Source organism: Anomaloglossus baeobatrachus, chromosome 1, assembly GCF_048569485.1.
Source record: "Anomaloglossus baeobatrachus isolate aAnoBae1 chromosome 1, aAnoBae1.hap1, whole genome shotgun sequence".
NCBI classification, from domain to species: domain Eukaryota; kingdom Metazoa; phylum Chordata; class Amphibia; order Anura; family Aromobatidae; genus Anomaloglossus; species Anomaloglossus baeobatrachus.
In genome coordinates this window covers 509,611,148-509,636,885 of record NC_134353.1, presented here as the reverse complement: position 1 = coordinate 509,636,885, position 25,738 = coordinate 509,611,148, and the positions used below count along the sequence as shown (strand labels likewise).

At 47.0% G+C, this 25,738-nt stretch overlaps 1 protein-coding gene across 1 annotated transcript in view; it reads right to left on the bottom strand.

Moving 5' to 3' along the window:
- TRMO (tRNA methyltransferase O) overlaps positions 1–25,738 on the bottom strand; it is a 60,760-nt gene that overhangs the window by 25,989 nt on the left and 9,033 nt on the right. Inside the window, exon 3 of the mRNA XM_075338817.1 lies at positions 5,157–5,331. Within this exon, the coding sequence (XP_075194932.1) occupies positions 5,157–5,331 (175 nt within the window). The remainder of the gene's footprint in view (positions 1–5,156; positions 5,332–25,738) is intronic.

Sequence of the window (25,738 nt, the reverse complement as noted above, 5' to 3'; positions counted from 1 at the left end):
TCCCTGCTGCGGCCCCTGCTTGCAAGATCTTGATCATGGGCAGGCAGAAATTTCCACAATGTAATAGAAAGCGACCTGTTCCATTAGAACAGGGATGGGGAACTTTTTTTCAGCCGGGGGCCATTTGTAATTTTCTACCAACCTTCAGGGGCCGCACAAAATCATCAACTTGAAAATTACCCTGCTATGTTTGATCAAACAATTAGCTCACCCCTACTGTGGTAGCTGGAGTTGCTTCTCTTTGGTGCGGCTGTGATGTTTAGTGATATTGATTATGTTACTTCTCACAACTGCTTTTCCAGATTTGTTTTGGTCTGGAGAGGCTGGGGGCATACACATCACAGGAATGGGGGCGCACAGACTGCACCGGGGGCTACATAGGAACCTGTCAGGTGCAATATGCACCCAGAACCACAAGCAGTTCTGGGTGCATATTGCTAATTCCTGCCTAACCGTCCCTGTATTTGGTAGTATAGATAAAGAGATAGTTAGAAAAAGTATTTGTAACGATCCATTAGGATATCCTAATGAGGGCAGGGACTAGTCGCAAGGGCGTAGTTCTTGCGCTCATTCCGCCCCCTTAGCATGTTAACACACCCACAGGGACCTTGTAACATGCTATTTAATGCCCACTGCCCAGAGTCATCATCGACAGTGACAAGCGTACCTGTGTCCGTTGAACAGCCTCAAAACGCTGGGCATAGAGTCAGTGCGGACAATCAGAAGTCCCCAACTCTTCCAGGCATGCGCATTACATCAGTTTGAAGCCGGGACACGTACACCCAGCTTCATAATGCATATGACCGGAAGTCCAGGGATCATGCACACTGAGCTGAACGCTAGTGTCTGGTACGATGGCAGCAGGGGTGATCACGACCATGCCTTTGACGGTGCACATTAATTAGCATGTTAAACACACTCACAGGGACGCACTAACATGCTAATAAGGGCCGACAAGCCAAGGGGACTAACGCTTTTGCAACTAGTCGCTGGCTTTCTTAGCATATAATTAAGAATCTCTACAAATACTTTTCCTAAAGATCTCTTTATCTATGCTAGTGTATACAGGGACGGTTAGGCAGGGACTAGCAATATACACCCTGAACTGCTCTTGCTTCTGGGTGCATATTGCACCTGACAGGTTCCCTTTAAAGCAAACTGTACAATTTTGTTTGATTATTTTTTTACATCAATAATAGAAGTGAAAACAGAATATGTAAAAGGTATGCTTACTAGAGGGTCATATGCACTGTAATGGGAGACCTGAGCCCTGCGTTGAATGTGTATGGGTGGAACAATGTTCATGCATGCACACTACAGATCCCTCCAATGTCCAAGAATGACAGATAAACAAGTACAGTGGGAAATGCAGCAGCTACTGGTAAATTTCAAAAATAAAACTAGTTATCAATAAAATGTAATGTTCCCATCCTTATCTTCCCCCCCCCCCTTGTGGTTCCCACTCTTATAGCAATGTGTCCCATCCTTGTGCCCCCTTGTAGCAATGTGTCCCATCCTTGTGCCCCCTTGTAGCAATGTGTCCCTTCCTTGTGCCCCCTTGCATCAATGTGTCCCATCCTTGTGCCCCCTTGTAGCAATGTGTCCCATCCTTGTGCCCCCCTTGTAGCAATGTGTCCCATCCTTGTGCCCCCTTGTAGCAATGTGTCCCATCCTTGTGCCCCCTTGTAGCAATGTGTCCCATCCTTGTGCCCCCTTGTAGCAATGTGTCCCATCCTTGTGCCCCCTTGTAGCAATGTGTCCCATCCTTGTGCCCCCTTGTAGCAATGTGTCCCTTCCTTGTGCCCCCTTGCATCAATGTGTCCCATCCTTGTGCCCCCTTGTAGCAATGTGTCCCTTCCTTGTGCCCCCTTGTAGCAATGTGTCCCTTCCTTGTGCCCCCTTGCAGCAATGTGTCCCTTCCTTGTGCCCCCTTGTAGCAATGTGTCCCATCCTTGTTCCCCATCCTGTACTAATTTACCCATCCTTGTGCCCTGTAGTAATGTGTCCCATAGTTTAGTAATGTCCTTAAACTGGTCCCCTATTATGCTGCTGTTCATATACACAATTATTCTAACCTGTCCTCAGTTCATGCAGTATCCTCTTACCAGCTTCTTGTGGACCACAGGCACATAGACCCCTCGGTGATTGCGGCCTGTGCAGGGGCCGCCACTGTTTTCATCAACGCTTTACTTCACTTGAATTATTTGCAGAGCCGCAAAGCATTCAGCTGATGTAAAGCGCTGACTGCAGCAATGGCACAGTGCACCAGACGCGATCATCAAGGGGTGCTTCTTGCAGACCACAGGCACATAGACCCCTACAAGATTGGATCAGGTGAACGGGGCTGCCGCTGCAGTCTTTGATATACTGTAGTTGAATGCCGCAAAGCATTCAACTGCAGTAAAGCAATTATAGCAGACAGCAGCTGCAACTTCGTACATCAGATGCGATCGTGGAGGGGTCTATGTGCCTGTGGTCTGCAAGAAACAGGCAAGAGGACACCATAAGAAGAGAGGATAGGTGAGAATACTCTTGTTGTCACCTCACTCAAGTATAAGCCGAGGTGGGCATTTTCAGCACAAGTAAAAAAAAAAAAATGGGCTGAAAAACTCAGCTAAGGCTGTGCGCACGCACACAGACGTTTTGTTTTTTGAGCAAAAACGCACCCTCTGGCTAAAAAACGCATTAAAAAACACGCGTTTTTACCTGCTTTTTTTCAACATTGCCAATGGCAAAATGAAGGGAAAAATGCAGAAAAGTGTGAAATGCTGCTTTTTTCTGCAATTAAGGCTGTGTGCGCACGTTGCGTTTTTTCCCCGTGTTAACGCTGCGTTTTGAACTGCAGCGTTTCACTGCCAAATTTCATGCGTTCTGCTTACACAGCAAAGTCTTTGAGAAGTATAAAAAATTCAATGCGCACGCTGCATTTTTAGACGCAGCATTTTGGATGCCGGAAAAAAAGGCAGCATGTCACTTCTTTTGTGCATTGTAGCTGCGTTCTCCACCCACTCAAATCAATGATGTGGGTCAAAACGCATCCAAAATACAGTTTTACTGCATTTTTGTTGCGTTCCGCATGCTTTTTTGACAAAACGCAGGTCTTTCAGTCGCTCTCTGTTGATGTCGGTCAATCTCTCTCTGTTGGTCGGTCGCTCTGTCTCTCTCTCTTTCATACTCACCGATCACTGGCGTTGAGCTGCACGGCTGTCACAAAGCTCCGGCAACTTTTCCTCTTTTGAAAATGCCGGCCGCTCATTATTCCATCTCGTATTAACTGCTTTCCCCGCCCACCGGCACCTATGATTAGTTGCAGTGAGAGCTGCCACTCAGCAGGGGGGAAGGGTGGGTCTAACTGCAACCAATCACAGCCGCCGATGGGCGGGTCTATATCGTACAGTAAAATAAATAACAAAAAACGACGTGCGGTCCCCCCCAATTTTGATACCAGCCATGGTAAAGCCACACAGCTGAAGGCTGGTATTCTCAGGATGGGGAGCTCCACGTTATGGGGAGCCCCCCAGCCTAACAATATCAGCCAGCAGCCGCCCGGAATTGCCGCATCCATTAGGGTATGTGCGCACGTTGCTTTTTACCTGCTTTTTACTTGCTTTTTTGCTGCTTTTTCTTCTGCGCTGTTTAATGCCAAAATGGATGTGTTCTTCTATTCAAGCAAAGTCTATGGGAATTTGGGTTTCTTGTTCACACTATGTTGTTCAAAATGCTGCCTTTTTGTGGCAGAACTTTGGTCAAAAACTCAGCTTTGCAGTGCAAAACCCAAATGGCAAAAACAATTGACATGTTGCTTCTTTGAAAAGCTGAGTTTTTGACCAAAGTTCTGCCACAAAAAGGCAGCATTTTGAACAACATAGTGTGAACAAGAAACCCAAATTCCCATAGACTTTGCTTGAATAGAAGAACACATCCATTTTGGCATTAAACAGCGCAGAAGAAAAAGCAGCAAAAAAGCAGCAAAAAAGCAGGTAAAAAGCAACGTGCGCACATACCCTTAGACGCGACCGTCCCGGGACTCTACTCGGCTTATCCCGAATTGCCCTGGTGTGGTGGCAATCGGGGTAATAAGGAGTTAATGGCAGCCTATAGCTGCCACTAAGTCCTAGGTTAATCATGGCAGGCATCTCCCTGAGATACCTTCCATGATTAATCTGTAAGTTAAAGAAAATAAACACACATCCAAAAAATCCTTTATTTGGAATAAAAGACAAAAAAAACACCCTCTTTCACCACTTTATTAACCCCCAAACACCCATCCAAGTCCGACGTAATCCACATGAGGTCCCATGACGCTTTCAGCTCTGCTTGATGAAGCTGACAGGAGCGGCCACAGACCACGACCGCTCTGTCAAGTCCATGCTGCAACTGAAGTGAGCCGCGCGATCAGCGATGACGTCAATCAGGTTACCTGCGGCCACCGCTGGATCCTCCAACTGTGACAGCAAGTCGCCCGAGTGACTGAAGTGAGCTGTGCGATCATTGATGACGTCAATCAGGTTACCTGCGGCCACCGCTCTCAGGTGGAGGACTCCAGCTGTGGCCACAAGTAACCTGAGTGACGGCACCGCTGATCGCGCTGCTCACTTCAGTCACTCAGGGGATTTGCGGTCACCGGTGAGTCCTTCAAGGGGGACCGCTAATCAGGACGCAACACACAGACAGAGCAACGGGATGACAATAAAGTCGAGTGAAGTTCATCAGAGTTCATTCTCATCGCGCGACTGTCTGCCGTCAGCGGGCATGTAGCAGAGCTGAATTGCCGTGGGACCGCACTGTCAAAAATGCATGCAAAACACATGCGTTTTGGATGCATTTTTTCTGACAAACGCAGTGTTTACAGTTGTCCAGTCTGTCAGAGGGTGCGTTTATTTTCTCCACTTGACAGAACGCAGCGTGCGCACATACCCTAAAACTGCAGGCAAAAAAGAAGCAACATGCTGTCTTTCTGAAATCTCAGACTTTGCTGGGGGAAGGACTGCATGCAGTTTAAGGCCACAAACTGCACCCAAAAACGCGGCAAAAAACGCAATGTGCGCAAAGGGCCTTATACGCGAGTATTTACAGTACCTTATCTACTGAGATTTTCCAGGTGACAGTAACAGCTAAATACCCCAAAAAGTCTCTGCATTCCAATAATAACTCACCATACATGGGAAAACTGTTGCAGGCCCATAAGTGAATGTTCGGGATTATTGAAAACCTTCTTGCTAATTTTTAAAGAACCACGTGACAAACTGCAAATAGACGGCTGCCTGGGAGTACCGTTTTTCCCAGTAAAGCAGGATTCAATGTATCCAATCGGTTGGGTTAACACATTTCCTATTAACAGAAAACAATAGGATCAGTAAAGTGGTTGTCAGTCAAGGTAGAAATTTAAAATATCAATAAAGAAACAAATTATCGAAACAACCATTACAGAATGCTTACAGGTCAGGCTATTATTTAAAGGCCTAAAACATTTAGTGCCTATCCAATAGATGGGACATACATCTATCTTGAGCATTGAATTCCCTTGTGGTTTTTTTTTTAGTGGACAGGTGTCTGAAAATCCACACTAATAACTAAATTCCTTCCACTTCTGCAATCTGACCTGTCGTCATCAAAATCTGATTGATGTGGTTCGACACCTAACACCCCCACTGGTCAGCTGTTCTTGGTGCAGACATGTTAGCAGTAGAATTGAGCGAGTACATAACTATTCGTACTCACTATACTCATAATGAGTACTGTCTAATACTCGCGTATTCATTCTGAATAGCATTCGCAATGCAAGTCACTGGGGAAAACTCACAAAGTAACAAGCAACCCGAATGCCGCACTATTCATGCGAGTAGCGAATAGTGACGAATTCAGGATACTCGTTACTTTGCGAGTTTTCCCCCATTGACTTGGATTGCACACACTATTTGAAATGAATACTCTAGTATTAGACAAAATGTAAATCCAGCAAACAGGTCCAAAAATAGAACATACGTGCTTTATTTCATGTTCGTTAAAATAATTCCATCATGAATTCAAGGGAAAATACAGGTAAGAGGACGCGTTTCGAACATTGTGGTTCTTAATCTGTCTGAGACAAATTAAGAACCACAATGTTCGAAACGCGTCCTCTTACCTGTATTTTCCCTTGAATTCATGATGGAATTATTTTAACGAACATGAAATAAAGCACGTATATTTTAATCTATTTTTGGACCTGTTTGTTGGATTTACATTTTGTCTATGCTGCTGCCGAGGTCTGCCTACCTCTTCCTCCGTGCACGGTCCGGATTTGATCTCGGGAACAGGTGAGCGGGGTCTCCCCTTCTTTTTACGGTACTCAAGTATTAGACAGTACTCGTTATGAGTAAGGCTATGTGCCCACGCTGCGGAAAATTCGCGGAATATGCCGCGATTTTTTTGCGGAAATTCAGCGGATTTTTCAAACATCCGCAGTACAGCGAGTCCTCAGCCATTTCTATGGCATTTGGGGAGGGCTGTGCCCATGCTGTGATTTTTTCCGCAACAGAAATAATGGCGATTTCCCTGCAGAAAAATCTGCAGCATGTCAATTATTCCTGTGGATTTCTCTGCAGGGTCCCATACTTACCTGTCTTGATAACAGACACCAGAGTCACTTCCTCCGGTGCAGAGGAGTGCGGTGGAGCCAGGAGCAGGAAGGAGGTGGGAGGGGCCTGCACAAGCTCTGGTCACGTGACAGCTGGAGCTAGTTCAGGCCCGCCCACCTTCTCTGACAATGTGCAGACAGACACAGCCGGAGAGTGAAGTGCTGCGTGATGGAGGTAAGTATGAACTCACCGATCACTCCAGCACTTGTTTTGTATTGAGGATGCAGTGGCGAAGCCATGGTACTGTATCCTCAATGCAGAATGACCGCAGCATATCCGCAAGACATTCCGCAATGAAACCGCAGCATGTAAACAGATAAAGTTGTGCTGTGGTTTTCTGGGAGCTCCTGCGGATATATCCGCAGGACACTTTCCCTGTGGGCACATAGCCTAATAGTTAGATACTCGCTTAACTCTAGTTAGCAGCAAATGAACAGTTCAACTTCGTAAACTATGTAGTGGCCGCTGACCGGTACTGCAAGTCCACTCCTGTTCATTCAATCCAGGGACTACAGGTGATGTCTGCTCTGATTGGAGCTGTCCATTTGACCCAATCACCATGAGGACTTCAGTTAACCCCTTCACTCCCAAAGCCTGTTTTCAACTTCCTGATAGCGCAAAATTTTAAAACTCTGACCAGTGTCACTTTATGAGGTAACAACTCTAGAACGCTTCAACAGATTCCAGTGACTGAGAATGTTTTTCCGTGAAACATTGTTCTTTTTTTATAATTGTGGTACATTTAGGAAGAGTTTTTTGAATAAAAATTTAGAAAATTTAGCAATTTTCAAACTTTTAATTTTTATGCCCTTAACCATACCTCCAACTTTTGAACAACAGAAAGACGGACAAATTCTATTACCTATCAATCCTCCAATCCATCCTCCATCTATTATCAAATTACCTATTTATCTATTCTTCTATCTATCCCTCTCTAGCTATTATCTATCCCCCTCTCTATTATCTAGCCCTCTCTCTAGTGTCTATCCATCTCACTCTCTTTTATCCATCCTTCTCTCTAGCTATTACCTATCTCTCTCTAGCTATTATCTATCATCTCTCTATTATTTATCCCTCTATTATCTATTATGTATCTGAATAATCTGCTTCTGGTTTCTCTGCTGAAATACAGAGGTCAAGATTACCAAATCTTCCTATGTCTTCCATTAGAGGCAGTAGCTCAGTGGTAGAGCTGCTGCCTATGGACACTGAGTTCACGAATTTGAGTCCCAGCTATCCAGAGCAGATTATAATTTAATTTATTCACTGCACTGAGGGGAAGAGCTGGAACAGCTGTGAGCCACGGGACTGCGGGAGAGCGCCCTCAAATCGGGATAGTCTGGAGAGTCCGGGACGGTTGGGAAGTACGCCTTAACCCAGAGACTAATGTCAGAGAAAATAATAAATAACATTTCCCACATGTCTATGCTACATCAGCATAATTTTTTAAATATATTAAACTTTGAACTTTTCTAACTTCCTAACAAACGTTATCTGTTATCAATTTCTCATCCTACAACATTTTTTTTTTTTTTTACAGACCACATTGTGTTTGAAGTGACAATGATGGGCCTAAGGGACCGAAAATACTCAAAAGTGAAACCGCACCACTCCAAACTACTCAAATACCAATTTATTAAACCTTCAGACACGTCACAGGCATTAAAGCAATGTGGAAGGAAAAAAAAAATGAAAATTTTACTTTTTTCTGGCAAAAATGTTGCTTTAGCCCCAAATTTTGCATTTTCACATGGGTAATAGAAGTACATGCACAGAACCATTTATTGTGCAATTTCTCCTGACTACACAGATGCTCCCCACATGTGGAGGAAAACTATTGTTTGGGCGCATGGCAGGGCTTGGAAGGGAAAGAGCACTTTTGACTTTTGGGATGCAAAATTGTGTGGAGTCAATAGTGGACGCCATATCGCGTCTGCCAGCCACTGATCTACCTAAACAGTGGAAACCTCCCACAAATAACCCCATTTTGGAAACTAGACCCCTCAAAGACATTATCTACATGTGTGGTGAGCACCATGAATCCACAGGTGCTTCACGCAATTTTATAATGTGAAAAGTAAAAATAAAAAAAATTCACAAAAGTGGTGCTTAAGCCAAAATTTATTTTCACAAGGGTAACAGGGAGAGAAAAGGCACCATACAATTTCTTGTACCCCAATATGTGGTGGAAAACTGTTTTGGTGCATTGCAGGGCTCAGAAGAGAAAGGACGCCACTTTGAAAGGAATAGATTGCGAACACCAGGCCACATTTGAAGATCCAATGACATGCCGAGACGGCAGAAACCCCCAACAAATGACCGTATTTTGGAAACTACAATTCAAGGATTGATCTAAGTTTAGTGAGCATTTTTAACCCTCAAGCGATTCACAGAATTGTATAACATTGGTCAGAGTAAATGAAAATTACCATTGTTTCTACTAACATGTTGCTTTGGCCCCAAGAGTTTAATTTTCAAAAGGAGTAATGGGAGAAAAGGAAAGATATATTTGTTGTGTAATTTTCCCTGAGTATGCCAATACCCCATATGTGGTTGAAAACTACTTTTGTAGGCACAGTGCAAAGCCCAAAAAGGAGTGGCAGAGCCCCAGAAATACCAGAACCGCAAAAAAAAAAAAAAAAAAAAAAAAAAAAAAAAAAAAAAACAACAAGTGACCCCCGTCTTACAAACTACACCCCTCAATTAATTCATTTATGGCTGCAGTGAGCATATTGACAGCATAGGTGTGTCACAGAATTTTATAACATTGTGCAGTGAGGAAAAAAAAAAATAGATATCACAAAAATTTTGTTTTAGCCCCAGATTTTATAACATATGGAAATAGGCAAAAATGGCACCAAAATTTGTCACAATTTCCGCTGAGCGTGGCAATACCCCCATACATGGATGTACAGTACTACTTAGCCATACATCGAGATTCAGAAGGGATGGAGTGCTATTTGACAAACTGGAGTACATTTTTTATTTTTGTACAATAGTTTGCAGACTCCATATACAAAGCTCCTAAATGCCAGAAGAGCAGAATACCCCCATAAGTGACCCCACTTTGGAAATTAAACTCCTTTAGGAATTTATCTACAGGTGTAGAGGCAGCTTTGACTCCATGAATGTTTTCTAGAAACAAGCTGCAATAGATGAGTGAAAATTGCAAATCTGCTATTGTAATGCAAAGGAAATTGTAGTGTCAGTACTTTATGCCAACCTCATGTTTCTGGAGACGTGACCCCCATAAATTAAGCAGGCTTCCTTACTATGGAACTGCCAAATATGTTGCTACTATATGTGGTTTAAACACACAGCGAGGCTGAGAAGAGAGGGGGGCATTTGAATTTAGGAGCACTGGTTTTGCTGAAATATTTTTTTTCTTTGGGGCGGGGGGATGTGGTCATAGTCCTTTTCCAAGCCTTTGTGCTACCAGTAATGTGGAAGCCCCCAATAGTTCTGTTAGCAGATGACGGACCACACTGGGGTCATTTGGTTTTTTTTATGGATCATATTTAACCTGTGCTCTACAAGGTGCAAAACTTACATCTGGATTTCCATCTAAATATCTGAATGATGGGATTCAGATGATACCCCGAAAAGATCCATTCACTATAATGAGGCAGCAGCATTACTCTGGACTCAGTCTAGCCTCTGTCCAGTGTTGTCCTTGTCAGAAGTGAAGAAAACTGGTCAACCGCACTTTTATGTACCAGTGACTCCATCTGCTTCATTATAAGGAATCTTCCATCTGGGATTCCATCTGAATCAAGTATTGCAGAGATTTACACAGAAACCCGCGTAGAGTGCAGGATAAATGTGAGCAGAGCATTTCTGTGATCTTTGAGAGGAAGAATGAACAAATCAACAGCGGGTCACGAATTGCTTTTATTTGTTTTTTACGCCATTCCCCATGCAGTATGAGTGATTAGGTGGCTTTTTTAAAGTTTTAAATACATTTTATGTTTGGCTACAATCACACATGAAAACATTTGGTTTTTTTTGTTAGAAAAACAAAAAAAAAAAAAAAAAAAATTGGTTTGCATTGCCATATTTTGAGAGCTATAATTATTCTTTATTTCTTCCAAAAGACTCATGTGAGGGCTTGTTTCTTGAGTGATGATTTGATGTTTTTATTGGTACCATTTTCAGGCACAATGTTTTTTTGATTTCTAGTCTATTTTTTGTAAAGCATAATGAACATAACAGAAATTTAAGAACTTTTTTTTTTTATTCTTTGGTGGGGGGGGGGGTAGCGGTGGGGTGTTTGCCGTTCAAGGTGTTGTAAAACAAATAAGAGTTATATCCTTCGCTCAGTAAAATTACAGCAAAACCCCATTAATGTTTATGTTTGGCCTATTTTCCACAGAATCTTATAGGAAATTTTTTTTTGCATCGCTATATTCTGGGAGCTATAGCTTTTTTATTTTTCTGCGTACAGAGCTGAGTGGGGGGGGGGTCTTATTTTTGAGGAATAAAGTGAAGTTTTCAGCTGTACCATTTTTATTTACATGTAACTTTTTGATAGTGTTTTATTCCACTATTTTTCAGTAATATGACGAAAAAGCATCGGGTTTTTTTAATATTTCATTTTTAGTACGGCGATTTGTAGGACTGCACCTCTCTTGGCGCCATGCATATATGTCGGATTTCGTGAAGGGGTTAAAAAAAGATCAGAGTCAGGATTTCACCCCCCCCCCCCCTCACAAAAAAAATTATATGTGCATATAGTGCTTTCAAAGACAAGTCCAGCAATATTAACTCAAAAGTTGATTTCTCAGTAACGGATGAAAGGACTGGTCATGTAAAGGTTAAATGGCTTTGGGTGGGTGAAATCCTGCTGACAGATTTCCCCTTAAGAATGCTGGTTCCCAATTATGTTTCAGTGTCAGAGTAGCTTTAATGGACTTTTACTCTCTGCTTATGCAGTCCTATCCTGTCCCAGATGCTTAGGATTTGGAGTCCCTGCCATCTACTTAAAAAAAAATATATGCTGGAGTGGTGCTTTATATGCGAGTCTCATGACCCCCTGTAATATACTCACCCTCCGGCAGCTTCATTTTTTTATCACAGCCGCTCCCGTCTGTCTCTGGCAGTTTGTGATCTGCCAGCAACTTCAGGGTTTCATGGAGAGAGCTGGAGGTCCCAACTTAATGTAACTGTGAGAGTCTTGTTGAGGCTCTCAGACTTATATTGAGCACTTGTAATTAGAGATGAGCGAACCAGCCGTGGTTCGGCTCGAGTTCGGTTCGTCGAACGGGGGTCCCGTTCGAGTTCGGTTCAGCGAACGTTCGACGAACCGAACTCGAACTGCATAGGAAACAATGGCAGGCAATCACAAACACATAAAAACACCTAGAAAACACCCTCAAAAGGTGTCCAAAAGGTGACAAACAACTCACAACACAACACAAACACATGGGAAAGTGACAAGGACATATACTCATGCGAAAACAAAACAGCTGGACAAGGAAAAAGAGGAGGAGACACAGATATGGGAATATGCAAGGGAACGTCCATGCCATTACTGTGCAACTTGAGCCCTGCTCATTTTAGGCTTCCAATCTGGATAAATTGCCTGAGCTCACCACGTACGCCTTGGGGATCTTGTTGTGTCCCGCAGCCAGCGTTTTCTCGGAACGTGTCCTCAGTGCTGCTGGGGGTCTGCTGACAGCTAAGCACACGCATCTGTCCACTGACTATGTGGACAGACTAACGTTTACCAAGATGAACAAGTCATGGCTCTCAGAGGACTTTTCTTCCCCTGGCTCATCCAGGGGAGGTGAAAGGCACGCGTATTTTTGAGAGTGCTTCATGCAAAGCATCTTTTTCATCTTGAAAATGGGGGTCAACTGATGCCAGTCAAGTGGGGTGTGTGTGGCCCAATTAGTGGAAACGAGGGAGACTGTGGTTGGAGTCCCCTTGCTGTGTTTTACATGCTTTTAGAAGGGCATGACATGGCTTAGAGCTTGACTTTCAGCATCTGCAAACTGTTGGCTACCAAAATGCTTCCTTTCCAACCTTTTTAACCGAGGATTTTCGAGACCTTATGCCCATCGCAGTGCCCCAAGAGCCGATGCCCAGGCGCCACTCCTTCTCCAACAAAGGCGTGCACGCGATACACCAGCATGTCGCACCAAACATCACCGCTTCTTTGAGAAACTGTGTGACAGGGTGCATTTCACCACAGATACTTGGCCCAGTAAGCATGGACAAGGGCGTTACATGTCGCTGACTGGGCAATGGGTTACTATGGGGAGAGATGGAGAAGGGTCTGCTGTACAAGTCTTGCTGTCCCCACGAGTTGTATCAATCCTTCCTCTGTATGTAGAAGTTAATACACTGCTTCTGCCTCCTCAACCTCATGTGGGTCCTTCACCTCGGCCCAAACCCTGTGTGGTCAGGGCACCCTTCCTTGTAACTGCGCACAAGGAAAACCACACACCTCCTCCTTACTATGCTGGCAGCAGAGCTCAATGCCATCATGCGGTCAAATGTTTACTTTGAAATGTATGGGAAATTTGAGACAGGCAGACAGGGAAGGCAGAGTGTGACAATGATGCAAACATGGGTGCGGCCCTTTGCCGTGACAATGTGACACACGTGCCTTGTGCGGCTCACGTGTTGAATCTAATTCTCCAGCAATTTTTAAAACACCATCCCGGCCTACATGTCCTTGTGCAGCGGGCACGCTCGCTATGTGCTCACTTCCATCGTTCGCACACAGCAGCTCAACAACTTTCGTCACTCCAGAAGTCTTTAGGTCTGGTGGTTAAACGCCTGAAATGCGATGTGCCGACACGCAGGAATTTGAATCGGCACGTTGCAGCGTTTGTGGCAGCACCGCCGAACCCTGCTGCAATACATTATGACATATAGCCTGGCCTAACTTGATCCAGAGGTGGTGCCAGATCAAGGACCTATGCACCCTTCTACACAGTTTACAAATGTCGACGAACATGTTTAGCACTGGCAATGCCATTCTCAGCGTGACAATTCTGGTCATCTACATGATGGAGCACACTGTAAGCATTATTCGGAGTCAGGTGTTGGGACAAGAGGAAGGGGAAGAAGTACAGGAGGAGTCATATGCGGAAGGGATAACAAGATCTACGAGGTCCAGACGGTCAGCGGCACCTAGGCGGCAGTCATGGTGGGGGAGAGGGATTAACAAAGGCGCATAGTATCAGCAAAAAGTGTTGAGGAAGGTGCAGGAGCCCAAGAAGAAATGGAGGACGAACTGACGATGGGCATGGAAGACTCAGCAGATGAGTGAGAGCTTGCTCACATTTCGGTTGTGCGAGGTTGGGGGGAGAGGGCAGAGGAAGAAGGCACGATTCTCACCTCGTTGCCACCAACACACCAAGGACTTGGTCCTCCTGGATGCACAAGACACATGAGCGCTTTCTTGCTGCACTACCTACAACATGACCCTCGGATTGTACGAATTCGAAGTAATGCTAGCTACTGGGTTGCCACACTGTTAGATCCCCAGTCCAAGACAAAATTTGGCGAAATAATTCCTGCCATAGAAAGGGACGCACGTATACAGGAGTATCTGCAGAAGGTGGTACGCAATCTTAGATCTGCTTTTCCACTAAACACCAGTGCTGCACAGAGTGAATCTCAACGCTTTCTCATGGATAGGAGGAGATGGTCTTTTACTTGTCCACATCTGAGGGACCGAGGGCTGGCTGCTGTGCTGAGATGGCATTGAGTACGGTGTCCCTGCAGAGTTGCACTTTTGGTCATATACCAAATGAGTTCAAAAAGGACAGATGCTGGTGGAAAGGGGAACAGGTGTGTTGGAAAGGGGAAAAAAGTTTTGGTCCGTGGGTTTGGTGGTTAAGCAAAAGTAACATTTGATGAAGAAACACCATCTGTTACGGTGGGACTGGCAGATTTGGATAAGGTGGTATATACTATGTTACCGCTACATAACGAAAATTAATAAGAAAAGAAAGAGAAAAGGTATATATCCCCATCAGCAGTCAATGTCCACCGTGCTCCCAGATGGAAAAGGAGAGGTTGCCAACTGGAAGGTTAGGTGGAGGATACAGAGCTGTGTGGCTATGAAACTAATAATTGCCTGAACCGAGTTAGACGCCACTCGGATCTGGAGACTGGGAGCCCTGTTAGCGTCACAGGGTCCACACGCCCACCCAGCCCAGGAACTCCCTGTTAACATCACAGGGGCCATTGAGTACGCTGACCGTGTGCATTGGGGCCACACCTGTGGACAGCAGGCGCATCAGCAGCAGCATGCCTGTTAATGCCACTGGGCTACACAAGCAGGACTTGTAGTACAGGAGCTGGTCTTAACCGTTCTGCGTTACCAACTGTGGTGACTAGAGATGAGCGAACCGGTCGCGGTTCGGCTCGAGGTTGGTTCGCCGAACGGACCTCCCGTTCGAGTTCGGTTCGTCGAACGTTCGACGAACCGAACTCGAACTGCATAGGAAACAATGGCAGGCAATCACAAACACAGAAAAACACCTAGAAAACACCCTCAAAGGTGTCCAAAAGGTCACAAACAACTCACAACACATGGGAAAGTGACAAGGACATATACTCATGCGAAAACAAAAGAGCTGGACAAGGAAAAAGAGGAGGACACACAGATATATGAGTATATGCAAGGAAACATCGATTCCATTAATGTGCAACTTGAGCCCTGCTCATTCTTGGCTTCCAATCTTGATAAATTGCCTGAGCTCGCCACGTACGTCTTGGGGATCTTGTCGTGTCCTGCAGCCAGCGTTCTCTCGGAACCTGTCTTCAGTGCTGCTGTGGGTCTGCTGGCAGATAAGCACACGTGTCTGTCCACTGACAATGTGGACATGGCTCTCAGAGGACTTTTCTTCCCCTGGGTCAGCCAGGGGACGGGAAAGGCACGCGTATTTTTGAGAGTGCTTCATGCAAAGCATCTTTTTCTTTTTCAAAAGGGGGCTCAACCGATGCCAGTCAAGTGGGGTGTGTGTGGCCCAGTGAGTGGCAACCAGGGAGACTGTGGTTGGAGTCCCCTCGCTGTGTCTCTAAAAGAACCAAGATGAACAAGTCATGGCTCTCAGAGGACTTTTCTTCCCCTGGGTCAGCCAGGGGACGGGAAAGGCACGCGTATTTTTGAGAGTGCTTCATGCAAAGCATCTTTTTCTTTTTCAAAAGGGAGCTCAACCGATGCCAGTCAAGTGGGGTGTGTGTGGCCCAGTGAGTGGCAACCAGGGAGACTGTGGTTGGAGTCCCCTCGCTGTGTCTCTAAAAGAACCAAGATGAACAAGTCATGGCTCTCAGAGGACTTTTCTTCCCCTGGGTCAGCCAGGGGACGGGAAAGGCACGCGTATTTTTGAGAGTGCTTCATGCAAAGCATCTTTTTCTTTTTCAAAAGGGAGCTCAACCGATGCCAGTCAAGTGGGGTGTGTGTGGCCCAGTGAGTGGAAACGAGGGAGACTGTGGTTGGAGTCCCCTCGCTGTGTCTCTAAAAGAACCAAGATGAACAAGTCATGGCTCTCAGAGGACTTTTCTTCCCCTGGGTCAGCCAGGGGACGGGAAAGGCACGCGTATTTTTGAGAGTGCTTCATGCAAAGCATCTTTTTCAAAAGGGAGCTCAACCGATGCCAGTCAAGTGGGGTGTGTGTGGCCCAGTGAGTGGAAACGAGGGAGACTGTGGTTGGAGTCCCCTCGCTGTGTCTCTAAAAGAACCAAGATGAACAAGTCATGGCTCTCAGAGGACTTTTCTTCCCCTGGGTCAGCCAGGGGACGGGAAAGGCACGCGTATTTTTGAGAGTGCTTCATGCAAAGCATCTTTTTCTTTTTCAAAAGGGGGCTCAACCGATGCCAGTCAAGTGGGGTGTGTGTGGCCCAGTTAGTGGAAACGAGGGAGACTGTGGTTGGAGTCCCCTCGCTGTGTCTCTAAAAGAACCAAGATGAACAAGTCATGGCTCTCAGAGGACTTTTCTTCCCCTGGGTCAGCCAGGGGACGGGAAAGGCACGCGTATTTTTGAGAGTGCTTCATGCAAAGCATCTTTTTCTTTTTCAAAAGGGGGCTCAACCGATGCCAGTCAAGTGGGGTGTGTGTGGCCCAGTTAGTGGAAACGAGGGAGACTGTGGTTGGAGTCCCCTCGCTGTGTCTCTAAAAGAACCAAGATGAACAAGTCATGGCTCTCAGAGGACTTTTCTTCCCCTGGGTCAGCCAGGGGACGGGAAAGGCACGCGTATTTTTGAGAGTGCTTCATGCAAAGCATCTTTTTCTTTTTCAAAAGGGAGCTCAACCGATGCCAGTCAAGTGGGGTGTGTGTGGCCCAGTGAGTGGAAACGAGGGAGACTGTGGTTGGAGTCCCCTCGCTGTGTCTCTAAAAGAACCAAGATGAACAAGTCATGGCTCTCAGAGGACTTTTCTTCCCCTGGGTCAGCCAGGGGACGGGAAAGGCACGCGTATTTTTGAGAGTGCTTCATGCAAAGCATCTTTTTCTTTTTCAAAAGGGGGCTCAACCGATGCCAGTCAAGTGGGGTGTGTGTGGCCCAGTTAGTGGAAACGAGGGAGACTGTGGTTGGAGTCCCCTCGCTGTGTCTCTAAAAGAACCAAGATGAACAAGTCATGGCTCTCAGAGGACTTTTCTTCCCCTGGGTCAGCCAGGGGACGGGAAAGGCACGCGTATTTTTGAGAGTGCTTCATGCAAAGCATCTTTTTCTTTTTCAAAAGGGGGCTCAACCGATGCCAGTCAAGTGGGGTGTGTGTGGCCCAGTTAGTGGAAACGAGGGAGACTGTGGTTGGAGTCCCCTCGCTGTGTCTCTAAAAGAACCAAGATGAACAAGTCATGGCTCTCAGAGGACTTTTCTTCCCCTGGGTCAGCCAGGGGACGGGAAAGGCACGCGTATTTTTGAGAGTGCTTCATGCAAAGCATCTTTTTCTTTTTCAAAAGGGGGCTCAACCGATGCCAGTCAAGTGGGGTGTGTGTGGCCCAGTTAGTGGAAACGAGGGAGACTGTGGTTGGAGTCCCCTCGCTGTGTCTCTAAAAGAACCAAGATGAACAAGTCATGGCTCTCAGAGGACTTTTCTTCCCCTGGGTCAGCCAGGGGACGGGAAATGCACGCGTATTTTTGAGAGTGCTTCATGCAAAGCATCTTTTTCTTTTTCAAAAGGGAGCTCAACCGATGCCAGTCAAGTGGGGTGTGTGTGGCCCAGTGAGTGGAAACGAGGGAGACTGTGGTTGGAGTCCCCTCGCTGTGTCTCTAAAAGAACCAAGATGAACAAGTCATGGCTCTCAGAGGACTTTTCTTCCCCTGGGTCAGCCAGGGGACGGGAAAGGCACGCGTATTTTTGAGAGTGCTTCATGCAAAGCATCTTTTTCTTTTTCAAAAGGGAGCTCAACCGATGCCAGTCAAGTGGGGTGTGTGTGGCCCAGTGAGTGGAAACGAGGGAGACTGTGGTTGGAGTCCCCTCGCTGTGTCTCTAAAAGAACCAAGATGAACAAGTCATGGCTCTCAGAGGACTTTTCTTCCCCTGGGTCAGCCAGGGGACGGGAAAGGCACGCGTATTTTTGAGAGTGCTTCATGCAAAGCATCTTTTTCTTTTTCAAAAGGGAGCTCAACCGATGCCAGTCAAGTGGGGTGTGTGTGGCCCAGTGAGTGGAAACGAGGGAGACTGTGGTTGGAGTCCCCTCGCTGTGTCTCTAAAAGAACCAAGATGAACAAGTCATGGCTCTCAGAGGACTTTTCTTCCCCTGGGTCAGCCAGGGGACGGGAAAGGCACGCGTATTTTTGAGAGTGCTTCATGCAAAGCATCTTTTTCTTTTTCAAAAGGGAGCTCAACCGATGCCAGTCAAGTGGGGTGTGTGTGGCCCAGTGAGTGGAAACGAGGGAGACTGTGGTTGGAGTCCCCTCGCTGTGTCTCTAAAAGAACCAAGATGAACAAGTCATGGCTCTCAGAGGACTTTTCTTCCCCTGGGTCAGCCAGGGGACGGGAAAGGCACGCGTATTTTTGAGAGTGCTTCATGCAAAGCATCTTTTTCTTTTTCAAAAGGGAGCTCAACCGATGCCAGTCAAGTGGGGTGTGTGTGGCCCAGTGAGTGGAAACGAGGGAGACTGTGGTTGGAGTCCCCTCGCTGTGTTATACATGCTTTTAGAAGGGCATGACATGGCTTGGAGGTTGACTTTCATAAAATGCAAACTGTTGGCTACCAAAATGCTGCCTTTCCAACAACTGTGGTTATAGGCAATGAGGAACATACTGATGAAGATGAGACGCAGATACCCGATTGGGATGACAACTTAAATATTCGGTCAGGGCAAGAAGAGGCTCGGTCTGAGGGGGAGGGGAGTGCAAACACAACAATTGATGATGAAGTTCTAGATCCCACCTACTGTCAACCCCCAGTCAGGCACTCGAGGAGGTCAACAGAGGCGGTGGAGGAGGATGCAACCGACGACGAAATTACCTTGCGCCTTCCTGGACAGAGTCGGAGCACTGGTAGCACGTCTACAACTGCATCCTCAGCCACCACTCTGCCTATGAGCATTATTCGGGGTGCATCAACAGGTCGCATGGCCTCTAAGCCTTGCCTAGCCTGTTCCTTTTTTGACATAGAAAAAGATCGCCCAAATCATGTGATATGTAAAATTTGTCATGATTCTCTTAGTAGAGGTCAAAACCTCAGCAGTTTGACAACTTCTTCCATGAATCGTCACATGAATAAATATCATAGGTCCCGGTGGGAAGCTCACTGTGCTGCAATGCGGCCTAGCGGAGCGAACCATCCACCGCCCGCCCCTTCCAGTGCATCCGCGCGCTCTTCATCTTCTAGGACTGTGGGGACAGCTGTCACACCTGTTTTTCCACGCAAAACTTCCACCACTGTAACCGCAACAGGCAGTTTGCTTGGTAGGTCGTCAGTTGGTTTGGAAGGGGAAACAAGTGAGTGTGTACAGCTCTCTCAGACATCGATAGCACCTACGTTGGATGAAGGCAACATCATGTCTCCGCCTGCACTTTCCTCACAAACCTGCATTTTTCCAGGGACACCCTACTCAACACCGTCTACACACAGCAGCCAGATCTCTGTCCCTCAGATGTGGTCAAATAAAAGGCCACTTCCTCCGACCCATGACAAAGCTAAGAGGTTGACTCTATCCCTCTGTAAGCTGTTGGCTACCGAAATGCTGCCTTTCCGCCTAGTGGACACACAGGATTTTAGAGACCTTATGTCTGTCGCTGTGCCCCAGTACCAGATGCCTAGTCGCCACTACTTCTCTAAGAAAGGTGTGCCCGCGCTACACCAGCATGTCGCACACAACATCACCGCTTCCTTGAGAAACTCTGTGTGTGAACGGGTGCATTTCACCACCGATACTTGGACCAGTAAGCATGGACAGGGACGTTACATGTCGCTGACTGGGCACTGGGTAACTATGTTGATAGATGGTGAAGGGTCTGCTGCACAAGTCTTGCCGTCCCCACGACTTGTGTGTCAATCCTCTGTCTGTCCAAGTTCCGCCACTGCTTCTGCATCCTCCACCTCATCTGGGTCCTCCACCTCCGCCCCAAGCCTGCCTGGTCAGGCCACCAGCGTTCTCACTGCGCAGAAGGAATCACGCACCCCTCATTACTATGCTGGCAGCAGAGCGCAACGGCATCAGGCGGTCTTTAGCTTGACATGTCTTGGGAATAAGAGTCACACAGCTGAGGAGTTGTGGTCAGCTCTGCGGTCCGAGTTTAATAAATGGTTGTCTCCACTCAACCTGCAGCCTGGTAAGGCCGTGTGCGACAATGCTGCAAACCTGGGTGCGGCCCTTCGCCTGGGCAAGGTGACACACGTGCCTTGTATGGCTCACGTGTTGAACCTTGTTGTCCAGCAATTTTTAACACACTATCCCGGCCTAGATGGCCTTCTGACCAGGGCACGTAAACTGTCTGCAGTGCTCACTTCCGCCGTTCAACCGCCGCAGCTGAGCGACTTGCATCGCTCCAGAAGTCTTTCGGCCTGCCGGTTCATCGCCTGCAATGCGATGTGGCGACACGCTGGAATTCAACTCTCCACATGTTACAGCGACTGTGGCAGCACCGGCGAGCCCTGGTGCAATACGTCATGATGTATAGCCTGGGCCAACGAGATGCAGAAGTGGGGCAGATCACCCTGATGGAGTGATCTCAGATCAAGGACCTATGCACCGTTCTGCACAGTTTCGACATGGCGACGAATATGTTTAGCGCTGACAATGCCATTATCAGCATGACAATTCCAGTCATTTACATGCTGGAGCACACGCTAAACACTATTCGGAGTCAGGGGGTGGGACAACAGGAAGGGGAGGAACTACAGGAGGATTCATATGCGCAAGACACAACAACATCACCAAGGTCCAGACGTTCATCATCACCAACGCGGCAGGCATGGGACCATGGGGGACAGGGATCAACAAGGGCGCATGGTAGCAGGCGAGATGTTGAGGAAGGTGCAGGAGGACATGAAGATATGGAGGACGAACTGTCCATGGACATGGAAGACTCAGCGGATGAGGGAGACCTTGGTCAAAATTCAGTTGAAAGAGGTTGGGGGGAGATGTCAGAGGAAGAAAGAACGGTTAGCACCTCTATGCCACAAACACAGCGTGGACTTGGTCCGCATGGCTGCGCAAGACACATGAGTGCCTTCTTGTTGCACTACCTCCAACATGACCCTCGGATTGTCAAAATTAGAAGTGATGATGACTACTGGCTTGCCACACTATTAGATCCCCGGGACAAGTCCAAATTTTGTGACATAATTCCACCCATAGAAAGGGACGCACGTATGCTGGAGTATCAGCATAAGCTGTTACTCGATCTTAGCTCGGGTTTTACACCAAACAACCGTGCAGGTGAAGGGAGTGATTCTCCCAGTTGTAACTTGACAAACATGGGACGGCATCGTCATCTTCAACAGTCTACCCGTACCAGTAGGACCGTATCTGGTGCTGGTAACAGCAATTTTATGGAATATTTTCATAATTTTTTTAGACCCTCCTTTGCAAGGCCACCAGAGACAACAAGTCTGACACATAGTCAACGGATGGAGAGGATGATACAGGAGTATCTCCAAATGAACATCGATGCAATGACTTTGCAAATGGAGCCTTGCTCCTTTTGGGCTTCAAATCTAGAAAAATTGACAGAGCTCTCCAGTTACGCCTTGGAGATTTTGTCGTGTGCAGCTGCCAGCGTTGTCTCTGAACGTGTCTTCAGTGCTGCTGGGTGTGTGCTGACAGATAAGCGCACGCGTCGGTCCAGTGACAATGTGGACACACTGACGTTCATCAAAATGAACAAGTCATGGATCCAGAAGGAATTTACTACCCCTGTGTCATCCTGGGGAGAGTAAATGCTTGTGGATTTGGAATGTGCTTGATGCAAATCAAAACATCCTGTTTGCAACTAGGGCACAAGTGCTGCCACTGATGGGGTGTCTGTGTGCCCAATGTTGGGAAAAAAGGTAGACTCCGCTTGGAGTAACCCTTGCTTGATGTGTTTTTTAAAAATGATACAAGATGAACAGATCTGAAGGCAAGATGAAGGCAACATCATGTCTCCGCCTGCACTTTTCTCACAAACCTGCATTTTTCCAGGGACACCCTACTCAACACCGTCTACAGACAGCAGCCAGATCTCTTTCCCTCAGATGTGGTCAAATAAAAGGCCACTTACTGCGACCCATGACAAAGCTAAGTGGTTGACTCTATCCCTCTGTAAGCTGTTGGCTACCGAAATGCTGCCTTTACGCGTAGTGGACACACAGGATTTTACAGACCTTATGTCTGTCGCTGTGCCCCAGTACCACATGCCCAATCACCACTGCTTCTCCAAGAAAAGCATGCCCGCGCTACACCAGCATGTCGCACACAACATCACCACTTCCTTGAGAAAATCTGTGTGCGACAGGGTGCATTTCAACACAGATACTTGGACCAGTAAGCATAGACAGGGTCATTACATGTCACTGACTGGGCACTGGCAAACTATGGTGAGAGATGGAGAAGGGTCTGCTGTACAAGTCTTGCCGTCCCCACGAGTTGTTTCAATCCTTGTTCTGTATGTAGAAGTTAATACACTGCTTCTGCCTCTTCAACCTCGTGTGGGTCCTCTACCTTGGCGCAAACCCTGTGTGGTCAGGCCACCCTTCCTTGCAACTGCGCACAAGGACTACCACACACCTCCTTACTATGCTGGCAGCAGAGCTCAATGCCATCAGGCGGTCAAAGCTTTACTTTGAAATGTATGGGAAATGTGAGTCACACCGCTATTACAGAGAATAGTAGTCAGGCAGGGTCAAAACATTAATTGAGGAACAGGAACAGAATGGGACGGCCAGGAAAGAATCAGAAAACAAGCAGAGGTGAAATGCGTATCGGCCAACAAGGTACATAAACAGCAAGCAGGAAAAGTAGTCAGGTAACAAGCACACAAAATCATAAAACTGAACTGGGGGTAAAATTAACCAGAGGTTCATAGCTATGTCTGGCAGTGGTCTGCAGACAGGATGGGCATAAAAAAGGGTGTGGTGTCTTCCCATTGGTTGTAGCTGAATGATGGTATTTCATCTGTGAGATACCCACCAGCTACATTCAGCCAGAGATTCTGCATCTGTCAAGGTAATGCAGCCCAGTGGGTGAGCATAACCTGCGTCCACCTGCGCCGCTGGCATCGACTACTCTCACATCATCAGCACTATTCATGAAAGGAACACGTTGTCACCTGGCAACCGGAGTACAAATTGACGGAGCGGACTACGTTGGTGACTTAACAGCCGTGTGCGGCAATGATGCAAACCTGGCTGCGGGCCATCCTCAGGGCAATGTGACACACGTGCCTTTTAGGGCTCACGTGTTGAACCGAATTCGCCAGCAATTTTTAAAACACCATCACGGCCTACATGGCCTTGTGCAGTGGGCACGCTCGCTATGTGCTCACTTCCATCGTGCGCACACAGCAGCTCAACAACTTTCATCACTCCGGAAGTCTTAGGGTCTGGCAGTTAAACGCCGTAAATGCGATGTTTCGACACGCAGGAATTGGAATCTGCACATGTTGCAGCGTGTGTGGCAGCACCGCAGAGCCCTGCTGAAATACGGTAAGACATATAGCCTGGGATAACTTGATCCAGAGGTGGTGCAGATCACGCTGCTGGAGTGGTGTCAGATCAAGGACCTATGCACCCTGCTACACAGTTTTGAAATGTCGACGAAGATGTTTAGCACTGGCAATGTCATTCTCAGCGTGACAATTCTGGTCATCTACATGATGGAGCACACTGTAATTATTATTCGGAGTCAGGTGTTGGGACAACAGGAAGGGGAGGAAGTACAGGAGGAGTCATATGCGGAAGGGATAACAAGATCTACGAGGTCCAGATGGTCAGCGGCACCTATGCGGCATTCATGGTGAGGGAGAGGGATTAACAAGGGCGCATAGTATCAGCAAAAAGTGTTGATGAAAGTGCAGGAGCCCATGAAGAAATGGAGGACGAACTGGCGATGGGCATGGAAGACTCAGCAGATGAGTGAGAGCTTGCTCACATTTCGGTTGTGCGAGGTTGTGGGTAGAGGGCAGAGGAAGGATGCACGATTCTCACCTCTCTGCCACCAACACACCAAGGACTTGGTCCTCCTGGATGCACAAGACACATGAGCGCCTTCTTGCTGCACTACCTACATGACCCTCGGATTGTATGAATTTGAACTAATCCTGAATACTGGGTTGCCACACTGTTAGATCCCCGGTACAAGACAAAATTTGGCGAACTAATTCCTGCCATAGAAATAGACGCACGTATACAGGAGTATCTGCAGAATGTGGTACGCAATCTTAGATCTACTTGTCCACTAAACACCAGTGCTGCACAGAGTGAATCTCAACGCTTTGTCATGGATAGGAGGAAATGGTCTTTTACTTGTCCACATCGGAGGGACCGAGGGATGGCTGCTGTGCTGAGATGGCGTTGAGTACGGTGTCCCTGCACAGTTGCACTTTTGGTCATATCCCAAAATGAGTTGAAAAAGGACAGATGCTGTTGGAAAGGGGAACAGGTGTGTTGGAAAGGGGAAAAAAGTTTTGGTCCGTGGATTTGGTGGTTAAGCAACTGTAACATCTGCTGAAGAAACAACATCTGTTACAGTGGGACTGGCAGATTTGGATAAAGTGGTATATAATCTGTGACCGCTATATAACGAAAATTAATAAGAAAAGAAAGAGAAAGGTATATATCCCCATCAGCAGTCAGTGTCCACCGTGCTCCCAGTTGGAAAAGGAGAGGTTGGCAACTTGAAGGTTTGGTGGAGGATACAGAGCTGTGTGGCTATGAAACTAATAGTAGCCTGAACCGAGTTAGACGCCATTCGGATCTGGAGACTGTGAGCCCTGTTAGCGTCACAGGGTCCACATGCCCACCCAGCCCAGGAACTCCCTGTTAACAACACAGGGGCCATTGAGTACGCTGACCGTGTGCGTAGGGGCCACACCTGTGGACAGCAGGCGCATCAGCAGCAGCAGGCCTGTTAATGCCACTGGGCTGCACAAGCAGGACTGTTAGGACAGGAGCTGGTCTTAACCGTTCTGCGTTACCAACTGTGGTGGTGGCCTGCATCCACCACCCGATCCCTGCCTACCTCTGGCCTAAAGCCGCAATGGGTTCAACACATGGAGGTGTGCTCTTTCGGAGCATAATAGAAGACTGCGCACCTCCTTGTTGGCTCCAGCCCCTTTTATAACCTGGGTCCGCCCCAAACCAGGGTGAACCACAATGCACCTCCTGGAGACAAAAGTAGAGTGACACGTCATGAGTGGCATAACTAGCGTCCTATTTGGAAACGCAACTTCAATGATGACCTCATGGCTGCCATGACCCAAACACCTCACCAGTCATCGTCTGAGCATCAATAATGCGGTGACAAGTCATAGGTGTGGGCCTCTGCAAGCCATTTGGGAGGACACCTGATGCCCTGTGGTCTATATGGGACCCCCACATCAGGGCCAGGGCCAAAGAGTTCATTACCGGACCTAGTCTCTGATGCAGGAAGTGCCTGAGCATGCTCAGTAGCATGAAATACAGTCTCTGAAAAAAGACTATCAGCTTTAGCATGGTGTCTAT